This window comes from Eurypyga helias, unplaced genomic scaffold (genome assembly GCF_000690775.1).
Source record: "Eurypyga helias isolate BGI_N326 unplaced genomic scaffold, ASM69077v1 scaffold24743, whole genome shotgun sequence".
In the NCBI taxonomy this organism is placed as follows: Eukaryota; Metazoa; Chordata; class Aves; order Eurypygiformes; family Eurypygidae; genus Eurypyga; species Eurypyga helias.
The window spans coordinates 39,424-51,953 of record NW_010243488.1 but is presented as its reverse complement, the minus strand read 5'-3'; the positions used below and the strand labels follow the sequence as shown (position 1 = coordinate 51,953).

Below are 12,530 nucleotides of genomic sequence, written 5' to 3'. Positions count from 1 at the left end.
TTATCCTGTCACAAAAAAACCCTTCCATCAGGATGTTGCCAGGCTTGTGCCTGGAATAAGTGTGGCTGCTTATGAAGGCAGGTATGAAGCCATCTGTGATCCATGAAGAACTAGGCATTTTCCAGTGTCCTGCAGCAGGTTTCAGCTGTATATATGGCTATACCAGTGTTAATGTAGATGGGCAAATCCTCAGCTGCTCGGAGGATGGCTTGGCATGTTGAAATGGGGCTATGCTCTGTGCTGAATAAAGATTTGGTGCTTGGACTAGTTTTAAGCTGTTCAGCATTATAGGAGTTGGGTCATGTAACATTGGAATCCAGGACAAATGGCTACTGCTAAGGTGCTGACCGTGTCTAAAGAATACAGGATGAGGAAGGGGGGTCCTGGATGGGCAAGGTGGAAGAAGGGAAGAGCTCTCATCTATAACTTAAAAAAAAAAAAAGCCTAAATAACTCAAGTGTAAATAGCCCCCACCTAGTTCTATACAGGCAGGGAAAAGATGACGACGTGTTAGGGGATTTAGGCTCCCTTCAGAAGAAGGGAAAGGAGAAGAGGAAGGAACTAACTACAAAACATGAAATATCCCAGGGTGTTACACAGTGCTTCCTTCTTTATGGAACCATGGTGCAAGGAAGCAGCTCCGACTTCAGCTGTATCTTGAGAGAGGCTCTTGGTGAACTTGTTCTGCCCAAGGTCTTCAGGCCAGTGTTATTTATTGGCTAGTACCACCAGACTATGGTAGGAATGGTTCATCAGGGCACTTAGAGAATGGAAAACCAACTGCATGGCCATTCTTCAACGAACACTCGTTGCATTTGAAAAGACAAGGAACAAAAAAAATGGAATGGAGTTCACCATCCTGCATTTCCTCTGCCAAAGATCCAGGCCACAGGGGATTGTTTCCTGCAGCCCCTCTGATGGAGTGCAAGGTTTATCCATCCTCTGGCTCCTCTTTATTTATGCAGGCCTGTAGAGGGGGAAAAAAGCAAAGGCAAGACATCAGTGTGAAGCAAGTACTAAGTTGCTTACTTCGGAGAACAGAAATGGTGTGGAATTAATGAGGACAAAACTGTTTTTCTTGTTCTGTGTTTTTAAATATGATTGACTACAGATGAGGAATAGGACTGAGAGCTCAGGAGCGATGTGGTTAAGTAGTCTTCAAGTCTGGAAAGAATGTTATGCATAGACCAGACATGAATATACTGCAGTTAGACTAAGGAATAGATATAAGCCAAAGCGTTAGATCTATATCCTCAGCATTTGGAGCTGCATAAAATTTAGTTAGGATTTTCAAAAGCCAGGGATCATCTCTAGAATAAAGTAGCTTCTTGAAATTGCGGTGATGTGCCTTCGGTGTAGATGCAGCAGTATAAGCAGATCTACTTTTGTAGCCAGCCGTAAAGATGAGTGAATGTTTTCAGCTGAAACATCACCTCTTAAACATGCAGCTTCAGGTTCATCAAAACAGTTTGCAAATTCATGTTGATATTCAGTAAGCTTTTTTTTTGTTTGGAAAAAAAGTCTACCTAGAAAGAAAAGCAGAAGAGTTTTGTTTTGTGCTTTTGTTTTTTTGTTGTTTGTGGTTTGTTTTTTTGGTGTGAGTTTTACTAAAAACCAAGTGGCATTTTTTCCGGTTTTACTTAGAAGTTTCCTTTGTATTCTGGCCATCAAAGAAAGTTTGGAGGGGATGGGAGGGAAAGCAATAGTAAAGGAGTTGAGTTTCTTCCTCCCTTCATTTCCTAGTGTTTGTCTGGACCTTGGGTTTTGGTGGTTTTTTTTTTTAATTGGAGGATGTTATTTGTGTCCTTGTATCTGTCAGTTGATCTGCTGAAGAACCTACTTTCAGCCTTTAAATGGACGAGTGTTACATGGGCTGTAGTCCTGTAATGCTGGGTGCTCACAGCTGCCTCATGCCTAGGGCTACCAGACAGACTGCACCACAAACGAATTGATTGGGGATTATTAAGTGAGCAATCACAAACTGGAGCCTTAGTTCATTCGATTAACCAATACCTCCTGTTGCTACCCCGTCAATACTTAAGTCTGCATCTGTTAAAAGTCACACCCTATGTTACCCTATGGTCCTTTCCAGTGGTAAGACTTGAGGAAAACATTTCAGTGAAATCCGGCTACACAACTGAAATCAAATTAAACCTCTTAAGCTGTTAATGTAATGTAGGACTTTGGGGTGCCAGATCACAGTGAATGTTATGGACAGGAGCCTCACAACTGAGCAGTCCACTGCTTGGCTTTATAAATAGAGTCTTAAAAGGTGGGGAGATCTATTGCCCATTTCTCTACCCTTTCAAATAAATAGAGGCTACCTCCTGTCATCCGGCAGGTTCTTAATTTAACACTAAATCACGTACAAAATCATGCTTTGAGACCATTCTGCTTTATAATTGAGATTGCACAGTGCTTCTTTCTGAAACAAATTCAGAGACTGCAGTCAAAAGGCTGAATGGATGCTGCAGGCAAGAAGTGCTGATAAATGATCGTGCTGATCTGGGCCTCCTGCTGTCTTGGCAGGTATTGCAGGGTCCTTGGAGATAACACACTTCCAAGCTGTCTTGGTTAACCCTCACACAGTCATCAGGGCAAGAATGCTTCCTTGCCTCAAATGATGAGAAATCTCTTGCTCCGAGCGGACAAGAAAAGCAACCTGCAGCTGATGTCCTGTCCTGTGCAGCCTAAGAGGAGCGAGTGGTGCAAGTGGGCATGGCTGAATTTGAGCTTTAGCTTAGCTAAAGGGGTAAGAGCTCAGCCTTTCCTTCCTGAAAACTCATTGGAAATGTTCCCTTTTGGCCTAAGGAGAGCAACTTTGGTTTTCAGTAAGTAGTTTTATTATCCTTTGGCTAAGTATTTTCACCCAGAAACACATGCACTGAAGACTTCAGCATACCTTTTATCAGGATTCCTATTATATTATTATTTAATAATTAGTGTAGTGCCTTGATTGGTAAGCTGCAGTGAGATTAAGGGTGACTCTACTATGCAGTAAAACTTCCAGATCAATTTTTTCATGATAATTTGAGTCTCTCAAGCTTGTGACTTGAAGTAGGAATTATCACAACCAAACCCCCTGGAGTCAATGAAATGTTAGACCAGAAGAAGTTGTGGAACATGAAATAGAAATAACTGTATTTACAGAATTTCATTGTTGCTGTGTGAGTGTTGGAGGTGCTAATTGAAATGAACACTTAAATTGTGCCTTTGCAGGCAACAGAAGAAAATGGTTAATTTTTTGTTGTTGGCTTTTTTTTTTTTAAAGAAAAAATAACACCTGGCGTTGATGATTTGTGAGGTTTTCCACTAATTAATTGGAAACTTGCAAGTGCAGTCAAGGAAGGTCAGCAGATTACCATGATAAAGCTGGGAGATAATAGGTACTTCCAGACCACAATCCAGTTATCAGGAATAGTTGGGGAAGATGTTGTTTTTCTCCTAGCAGGAGGCAAAGGTATTTAAGAACTTTTTGGTGCAGTGGATTGAAGCTGAAGGCCACAAATGGGGTGTACGTTTTGAATACAGAATTTAGCAGCTGACAACCACTGAAGTAGACTGCCAAGGAACACTGAATTCTCCCTTTAATATCTTTGAAATGTGGTAGTTAGAAGTTATTTAACTCATAGGCTGTGTGCTTCATATAGAGTTTATGGGGGTTGGCCTTGGACCTAGGCTATGTACATCGGTCTACATCCACGTCCTTGTTCTGTGGGGCCTTCAGATCTAGGAAAAATCATAAATTTGGAGAGATGAAGAAGAGACTAGGGGAAAAATGCAAGCCAGGACAAGGATAAAGAGTGTGACCTTGTCAGAAAAGGATAGATAAAACTGGAGTGAATAGGATAATTCTATTAGGAAATGAAGGAAAGTGATCCTGTTAGAGCTGTGGCAACAGGGCAAGTGTATTATCAGGAGAGCAGCTAACTACTGACAACAGGGTGATGCCATCCTAAAATGCAAGTTCATGGTTGCAGTTAGCTCCAAGTCAGTAGGTAGAGTGTGACCTTGTCAGAAAAGGATAGATAAAACTGGAGTGAATAGGATAATTCTATTAGGAAATGAAGGAAAGTGATCCTGTTAGAGCTGTGGCAACAGGGCAAGTGTATTATCAGGAGAGCAGCTAACTACTGACAACAGGGTGATGCCATCCTAAAATGCAAGTTCATGGTTGCAGTTAGCTCCAAGTCAGTAGGTGTAGAATAGGTTGGAGCTTCATTCAGCATTTCCTTTAAAAAAAGGACTTAACACCAGGAAGTACATGTTCCTGACGCCTAGCTGTTCTATAAACTTGAAAGAAGTAGGACTTATTGGTTCTGCATTTTTTTTTGAACAGGATATAAAAAGAAAATGCTTTCAGTCATCGTGAAATGACTTTCACAGTAGGACAAGGGTGTCTGGGTGCAGTGCCCCAGGCTGCAAAACTCCATGGCATCATTAGTTGAGAATCAAGTATCTGTTCCTCCTCCAACTCCCATTCATACATGTGGAAGAGAAGAAAGGAAGTAGGTAGGCTGAAATAAATAAACAAAAAATGCTATTTGGTGGCTGCTGTGAAATTTAGAGGGTCACCTTACCTATTGCTCAGCAGCTGTTTTCATCTCCTGTTAGCCAGAAAGAAATACTATATTGTGCTGGCAGAAGCTATCGACAGATAAGTGATGGTCTGAAGAATGGGACTGAAAAGCAACAAAATTATCTGTGTATTTCATTCGTAGCTTACCATCTTACTGAGACCCTGGTAAGGAGGTTTTATGTTGCTAGCTTCTATTCATATTACAATACCCTCATACAGGAACCTTAATTTGTAAGCACTAACTTCTTTCACAAACAGAATTTGTAACTTTAAGGAAAAAAACCCCACCAGCCCAAGCCCCATACTGTAGAAGTGTGATGCTTCTTCAGCATGCTGCTGGATCAAGCTAGTAAATCAGGGAGCTGCTTAAAGCTCCACAGCTTCTGCAGACTAGGGAAAATTCCATCCCACTGTGACAAAATGAGAGGGAAATCAATATTTAATCTCCTCTAGCATCCTTTCTAATAATGCTATTTCACCCCCAAAGTTACAGGGAGTTTAACTGCTTTGCAAAAATGCCTTGTTCTCCTGGTCTTGTGCTGCAGTGACGAAGTGGGTACTAAGCCCGTACTACATTAGAGGGGCTATGAATCTATTTGGGGGCAGTTTTTCTTCCTTCAGCCCCACTTTTCTCTCCCATCCTCACATCCTTCTCTTCTTGGCAGGACACTCCGGTAACATTTTTCCCTAAAAAAACAACCTCCCTTAGCAGCTGCCTAAAAAAATTCCTGCACATTGAACTGCCTTCTTGCAGCTCAATTTAAGGAGTATTGAAAATTCAGATCTTATTGCTGCTTTAAACAGATAATACTGGCCTTTATGCTTGAGAATCTCATTAAAAACCAGCTTTTAGATGACTCCATGAAAGTGTGATCTTGTGTCTTCAGCAGTGGGAAGGGCTTATCAGAGGACAGAAGCTGGAATTCAACAATGGATGTCTATTAGTGGTATGAGAGGAGCTGCTGTGGGGAGCTTCCCTTTCTGCTCCCTGCTCTCAGATGAACTCTTGGGATGCCCCACACATAGAAGCCGCTGCTGTTGTGGGCAACTGAATTTAAAAGAAATGAAACCAGAAGAGCAAACCTGTGCCATCTTGTATACAAACCATCTAATGCTTAGTTTATTTCACTGGTGTGTTAGCTTTGCACCCCACAGCTTCCCCAGAAGTACAAGCAGATATAGAGTGTCCCTGTACCCAAGACAGAGTCAAATTATGTGGTGTCACCATGAGAAGATTATCGGAAGATGATGAAGACATGGCCATGCATCATGCTTGGATGTATAGGTCAGAGTTCAGTTGACCCTGTGTCCACAGCACTAACATACAGCTTAAAAAGATGATGCATAAATTTTACCCCAGTAGAGATCGGTCACTGAGGCTCTGCCTGACAGACCACAATTTAACCCTGAGATTGAGAATCATACTCTGCTATCACTATGGCTTACTCTCAGCACATACTGAGGCTGACCCTTCCTCACAGCTCCTACCTTTACCTGCTTGGGCACCATTTGCTGCTGAAAAGCCTCTCTTCAAGAAAAGGCATCCAGTAGTTTGTTTACAATATCATCCTACAGCTGGCACCACTGCCTCCTATCAAACAGCACTGCCATAAGCCAAGTTGGCAATGCCAGTTTTACCCTGGCAGCCTGGGGCTGAGCAGAGGTGGTTTCATCCCTTCTGGTGTCCACTTGCTCATTCCTTTCATGCCTGAAAAGCCTGCTGGAGAACTCAACCTGCAAAGAGGAAAAAACCCAAACCTGTGGCACCCTTGAGCCGTAAAACTGAGGGGCTTGCGTAGCCTCTTAGCACAGGAGATGATACTTACAGGTATGTCTGCTTGAACAAAAGGTTGGTGGGTTTTTCATTGACATGGTAGAGAGGAAATGGATCAAATCCACCAATGAAATCAACTGAAAAAAAATCAAAACTCAAATAAACAAACAAACATGGCCAGAAAGTTGAAAGAAAATGAAAGAGAAAGTTGGTGCATGTCATGGTGTAACAAAAAATTATCGAGATAACAGAAAAATGATTGTTCAGGTATGGATTGCCTGGTGGAAACCTCTGCCTGTACAGACCTCTCTTCCAGGATCTCCGGGGCAGGCAAGCATGCCAAGAAGGAGATTCAGCTGACACAAGACTTAAAGCAGAGAGCTAACAAAAGACTCGGGAAAAACAAGAGGCTTTCCCTCCGCCTCCTTGGGTATTGCCAGCATGCTGTGACTTCACACAGACCTGAGCTGACAAAGCCTCGGCCATTCAGCCATGTGCTGAAAGAAGGAAGCTGGGGAAGGGCTTGTGAGTGAATGCCAGTGAAGCTGGCAGCGCAGCAATCCCCATGAAGGTTATACAGTGGAATGGGAATTTTCTTGCCCCACTTGTCTGTCCTGCAAGACAGACAACAGCAGCTTTGGAAAACTGCAAATACCTCATTATCTTCAGCTCTGATATTTTTCACGTCCCCCCTGCCAACCCAATTTCTTTCAGTTGTATACAAATAAGAACAATGCTTCCCTTCTCCTTATTCATAAAAGGACGATGTAGCTAAACAAGGAAAGTTTTAAGTGACAATTTCCTTAGTAACTACAGAAGAATTTTCCAAGTCTCTCTCAGTTCCCCTGAAATTAGGCCAAGTCTATATTACTGAGCTGGCCAACATAGCCAGGTCAGCAGGGGCATGATGTGGTGTGATTTGTGACTGACCTACTAGGCCTTGCAAAAACCTTTATAATGGATCCAGCTTAGACTGCTTTTTAGTGCCAACTTGGCGTATTTTGTTTGGAAGTGTGAAAGCCATCCATTCCAAATGCCATTTAAAAACAACTGGGGAGTCTTATTAACTGTATAAATGCCTGTTTATTTTCCTTTCCTGAAGGTGGCACTATTATTTTAAATTTTAGTTAAAAAGTTTTGGTATATTTTAGTGAACAAACAATAGAAAGAAATATTTACTAAATATATTGGAAGTTAAAAACCCCACCCTCTTAAAATATATTTAGAAACCCAAGGACACCTTATTCTCACAAATTCCAGCTTGATGGATAGCTTCATACTGTGATTTTGGAACAACTGTCAGTTAATGGGTAAAATCTGTAGAGGTTCTAAGTTAACTGGGGGGATGATTCCCAGTGAGACTTGACTTTTTCTCAGCCACTTTTGAAAATGTTTGTGTCTTTCAAAATCACAGTAGTCTGCAGTTTTAAAAAACAGATACCAACTATATTACCTCAGTTGTGAAATTTCTAAATTAGGAAACCTTAAAGAGTTGCAATTTTTAGTAACTGTCTAGTATCTTGAACAAACAAAAGTCTTATCATCCGTGCACCCAACCATGGAAGCACTCAAAATCCAAATCACTTAAAAATCTTGACTGTGGTTCATTGTTGCAATATGTTAAAGTGCATTAGCAAATCTAAAATATTCTTGCCCACAATTCAGCATTAGTAGATCCCTACTGCTGTGTTTTCTCATGAAAATCACGTTAGTAGGGGCTTCCTGATTAATGTGCCTCAGCACTTATAATTACTTCATGCTGCATATCAAAGGAACATTTAAAGGAAACCACAAATGGAAAAGAAAATTAAAATGCAGCTCAAATTTGTTCGGGTCACTGGAAGGATCTACTACTGCGAGTGTGAAATATTGATGGTTTGTCATTGTTAATTATTCAAGCTGGCATTTAACTCCAAGCTGGGAAGCTGGGAGGGAAAAGGAATTTGTTAGTGGGGAAAAAAAACCCCAAACTTATCCTGAAATTAAGAGCTCTGCGTTTCTAGATAATGCTTTCTTCCATGTGGTTGCCTCTCCTAACGGATCCTTATTGTAAAGGATATTATCAATGAGCTGTGTCAGCTTATTACTTTATTCCAAAGGGGCTCAGAACTCAAGCTATTTAGCTAACAGAAAAGCTACAGTATAATTTTTAAAATGTTGCTTATAACGTAGCACCTTTGCTACGCGCACTGCCACGTTCTAAACAAATGATAATAGTCAGTAGAATGAGTTCAGCCACACAGGAAGGAACAGAAAAACATGAGGACAAGCCAGATAAGCAAATGCATCTCATCTTACTCCTATGAAATCAACATTCTTCACATACTTGCAAGTATTCAGTTCAAAGCTGTTGTTTTTCAGCTAACCTCCATGCCATCAGCTCTTTAAAACAACAAAGCTACTTGCACAAACCTAGTGAATGTCTGAAAGAAGTGACACTTGGCTATAAAGCCTTTGGATCAGATCCATACCTAGAATAAACTGGCCTAGACCCAACACATTGCCAAAGAAATCAGACTTCACATTTATTTGAACTCTATGCATCCGTTGTTTTGTTTGTAAAATTATTGGTCTCAAAGGGAGTTTTCAGCGGGCAAAGTAATCCAGGACAAGGTTATGGACATCTGCATAGACCACAGACCCAAGTGATTTCTCTGAATCTTTGCTCTCCTCTGATATACCTCATAGTGAATACATGACACTTAAGAGATTCATATACAGAATACAAGGAAGTCAGCTCCTTCCTCCCTCTTGTAATTCACATACAGTACTTCCTCTGCTTTCAAATTAAGTCGTCAGGTTGGTTCTTGACAAGAAATCGCATATTATGCTTCATCCTCGGCTTGTGGCATACGATACTCAAACCTACTTGAGTACCATGCTGTATTCCTTGTTGTAAGTACTCCTAATTACTGTGGCAGTATTTCAGTGGCATTACTCTTAAGCTATATGAACTTGAGAGCAGAAGAAGCTGCCCAGTTTCTTTAAAGCTTAGCCTGAGTGAGTAGCCAACACCTTGCAGCACAAGCTTTTCTGTGCTGAAAGAGTGGTGGAATTGCAGCACCTAACACATGGTGACATGGAGAAAAAAACAAGCTCACAGTAAAAATAGTTCATCATTGAAAGGTAGATACTGCCATATCACACAGATGGAGAGATGGAAAGAAGTCTGATGGCAACTCATTCCTGATAGACAAATATCTGAGAGAGAAAGAAAATTGAATAAAACCTTTGCCAAAGGATCTGTTGATAAATACTTACAGCTGTCTTCTTCTTCCGTAAAAACACTAACAACGTAACAGGCGTAGACAAAGCCCACCAGCTGGAAAACAGAGAGAATAAATCATTTTAGCATCAATCTTGTGAGGCTGGTCAAAACCCACTCGGCATGACTTCAACAGCCAATATTTACTGTCAGCTTGGCAGCACTGCTGTAATGTTGGAGCCAAGTCGTATTTGCTGTAAGGTAGGGGGGCAGGTGTAGGCTTAAGTGAAGACACTGCTAGGAGCATACCCAAAGCTCAAAACAAAACACTTGCAAGACCAATCCTCACCTTGAGAATAGCAGCTGGCTGTCGCTAGTGATCGGCAAGAAAACGGGCTCGCTTTGTTGGCACTGAAACTACCGCGCTAAGTTTACTTTCTGTAAGAAGTGATGGGGATGCAGGAGAGCACCTTATATAACATTTTAGACAGGTGACTGCATACAGGACAGACAGATGTGCAGAGATAGGTTTTAGCAACAGCGGTCCAGGGACAAGGACTCCTCAGCCCTGTATCCCTGTCATAAGGGGTATGTAAGGGAAGAGAAGTTACTTTGGTGCAGGAGCTACCAACAAGATGTGAGTAGTTTTTATGCAGATGAGAGAAAAACTATAAAAATGGTGATGTACTGGCAGCAATGTTCAGAGACAGTGAAATCTTTACTAACAGGCTTGGAGACCAAAAATTCATTGGAAAGAAATCCCAGTCTTACCCTAGCTCTACAATTTCTATGGTTCTTTCTATCTTTGGAAAATAAACACTTCTGCATGGACTAATCAAGCGTGGGGACCGCAAAGTAAACGGGCCAGTGCACGGTGAGAAACAGACCAGATGATAGCACTGTCTTAACTCACAAATTGCACAGGTTAGCGGTAAATTCCCACCTCGTGGGAACCAGAGGAAAGCAAGGAAAGCACAGCAAAACAATAGGGTGCCTCTCAAATAACAGCCATCCTGGCATGGTGTGGCCCTGATGTCAAACCATTGCTCAGAGCAGTCTTTAGAGCAGAAAACTAGAGTGAACATTAAAAAAGCAATTTAAAGTAGGCTGGTGGGTCTGTCCTTAGTTGGCAGTTTGTAGAAGCTCTAAAGCATGAGAACTGCATCATTCACTTTCAGTAGCAAGTTATTACTCAGCCTGAATAGAGAAACAAACTTCTGGTACTACGGGAGTTAAGCATTCTAGGTCCAGCAGGGTTTTATTTTGCTTTGCTTTCTTCCTGTTAATCAAATATCCTCTCCATCCTTCATTTCACATCTTCACATAACACCCTACTTAGCAAGATCTTGGTTGACAGTAACTGGATTAGTAAAGTTATTGTGAGACATAATTGTTTTCCACCATGAACTCAATTCTTTGGAACAAGAGTTAGAATGTAACGCACAGTGACTCACTCTAAGGGAAGACAGAATGATGCATGGTAGGGCTTGAAAAGTAGAGTCCATTCATTTTTAATATGACAGAAAAATATATCACAGCAGAAAACAAAAGGCAAGATAATGAGATTTCTGCTGGGGAGTTATAAGGCATTTGTGATTTCTCCAGCTCTCTCTGACAAAACACACCTTGTTGGAAGAAATGGAATGTTTTTGTAGCATCACTAAACCTTGTATTTCCTTTAAAATTTCCTATAATCTCCTGAAAGACAAGCCAGCTCTCTTGTTTCCTCTTGGGCAAGCCTTACGGAAGCACATCCCAGTACCTCAGTGGAGGAGACGTAGCGGTATGGACTCGCTCCTTCCCTTGCTGTGCATTTTTGAAACCCAGGCTGCTTTATACTAAGCTTCTGTGAACTGCAGCAGACTTCATGCAGGAAAAAAAATTAAAAATCCTTTCAGGTGTGATGCTAATTGTGAGGCCACATGCAACAGCCGATCTCATTCCACCTGCTGGCTTTTAGAATTGCCTCCAAGCAGAACCATTGCTTTTTAAACACAGTCAGAAAACAAACCAACCGATCAAAAGCAGAATAATCAGAGATTTTTCTTCTCTTCTATTGCTTGCGCTGTGCTAACGGAAAACCCGGGGGTTTTTGGTTTTCCTATGAGTTTGTGGTAGTTTGGGGGCCGAGCAGGTGGGCTGCGGTCTCGGAACTGGCCGTGGTGCTGACGCAGCCCCCGAGGCTGCTCCCCGTCGCCTCGCGTCACGAGTGGGCTTGGCTGCGAAATCAGCAATTAGGGCTCATCCGCGGGGCTGCGGTGGCGCTCAGGGATGCTCTTGGAAAAACAGAGTGCTCCGGCTTCAAGCCATCCCAGCATTCAGTGAGATGTCTAACACCCGTCTGCATGCTCTGGTCTCCAACATCAGTGTGTTTGCACTCGCTCTAGGATCAAATTAGGAGTGTGGTCACACACATTTTTTATACTTGCGCTAGCATTTTTTAGTCTGTAGATCCAGCCTTTCACATTTTACAGGATATATGGTCAAATCACGCAATTTACATACACACAAATATCCGAGCAGGAAAGCTGCATTTTGAATATGTGCCCTCATTCCAAAGGAGCTCTAAGAAGGTTTTCTCTTTCGCCAGATTTTCCATCATGTCTCAGAGTAGGAACTTTGGGTTAATAGCCACGCAAAGGGGCAGCCCTGAATCCATTCACTGTTGTTACACTCTATAACATCTACACACAAACCTTGTGTGATATATGTGTCAGGGAACTCCCGATAGCATTAACAATGAAAATTACTTCCCTGCCCAGTTAATAGGCAGAGTGCGTGAATAATTATCAGCTATACTGTCACAGGGAACCTGATAAACCTCTGAAAATTGTTCATGGTTCAGAAGCAGCAAGCAAGCATTAAGATTGACTTGGAAAGTTTGTTTTGCACAGAAATTAATGCCTCATAACTCTCAACCATTATTCTTCTCACCCCATACATTTTTCCTCATATGACTGACATGACCTTTT

The 12,530-nt window shown here is 41.7% G+C and overlaps 1 protein-coding gene across 1 annotated transcript in view; it reads right to left on the bottom strand.

Annotated features, from left to right (window-relative positions):
* Positions 1–402: 402 nt before the first annotated feature.
* Positions 403–12,530, bottom strand: part of NKAIN4 (Na+/K+ transporting ATPase interacting 4) — a 28,253-nt gene continuing 16,125 nt past the window's right edge. Inside the window, exons 5-7 of the mRNA XM_010149446.1 lie at positions 9,615–9,675; positions 6,406–6,490; positions 403–967 (exon numbers count right to left, since the gene is read on the bottom strand). Coding sequence (XP_010147748.1) covers positions 958–967; positions 6,406–6,490; positions 9,615–9,675 — 156 coding nt within the window. The 3' untranslated portion in view covers positions 403–957. The remainder of the gene's footprint in view (positions 968–6,405; positions 6,491–9,614; positions 9,676–12,530) is intronic.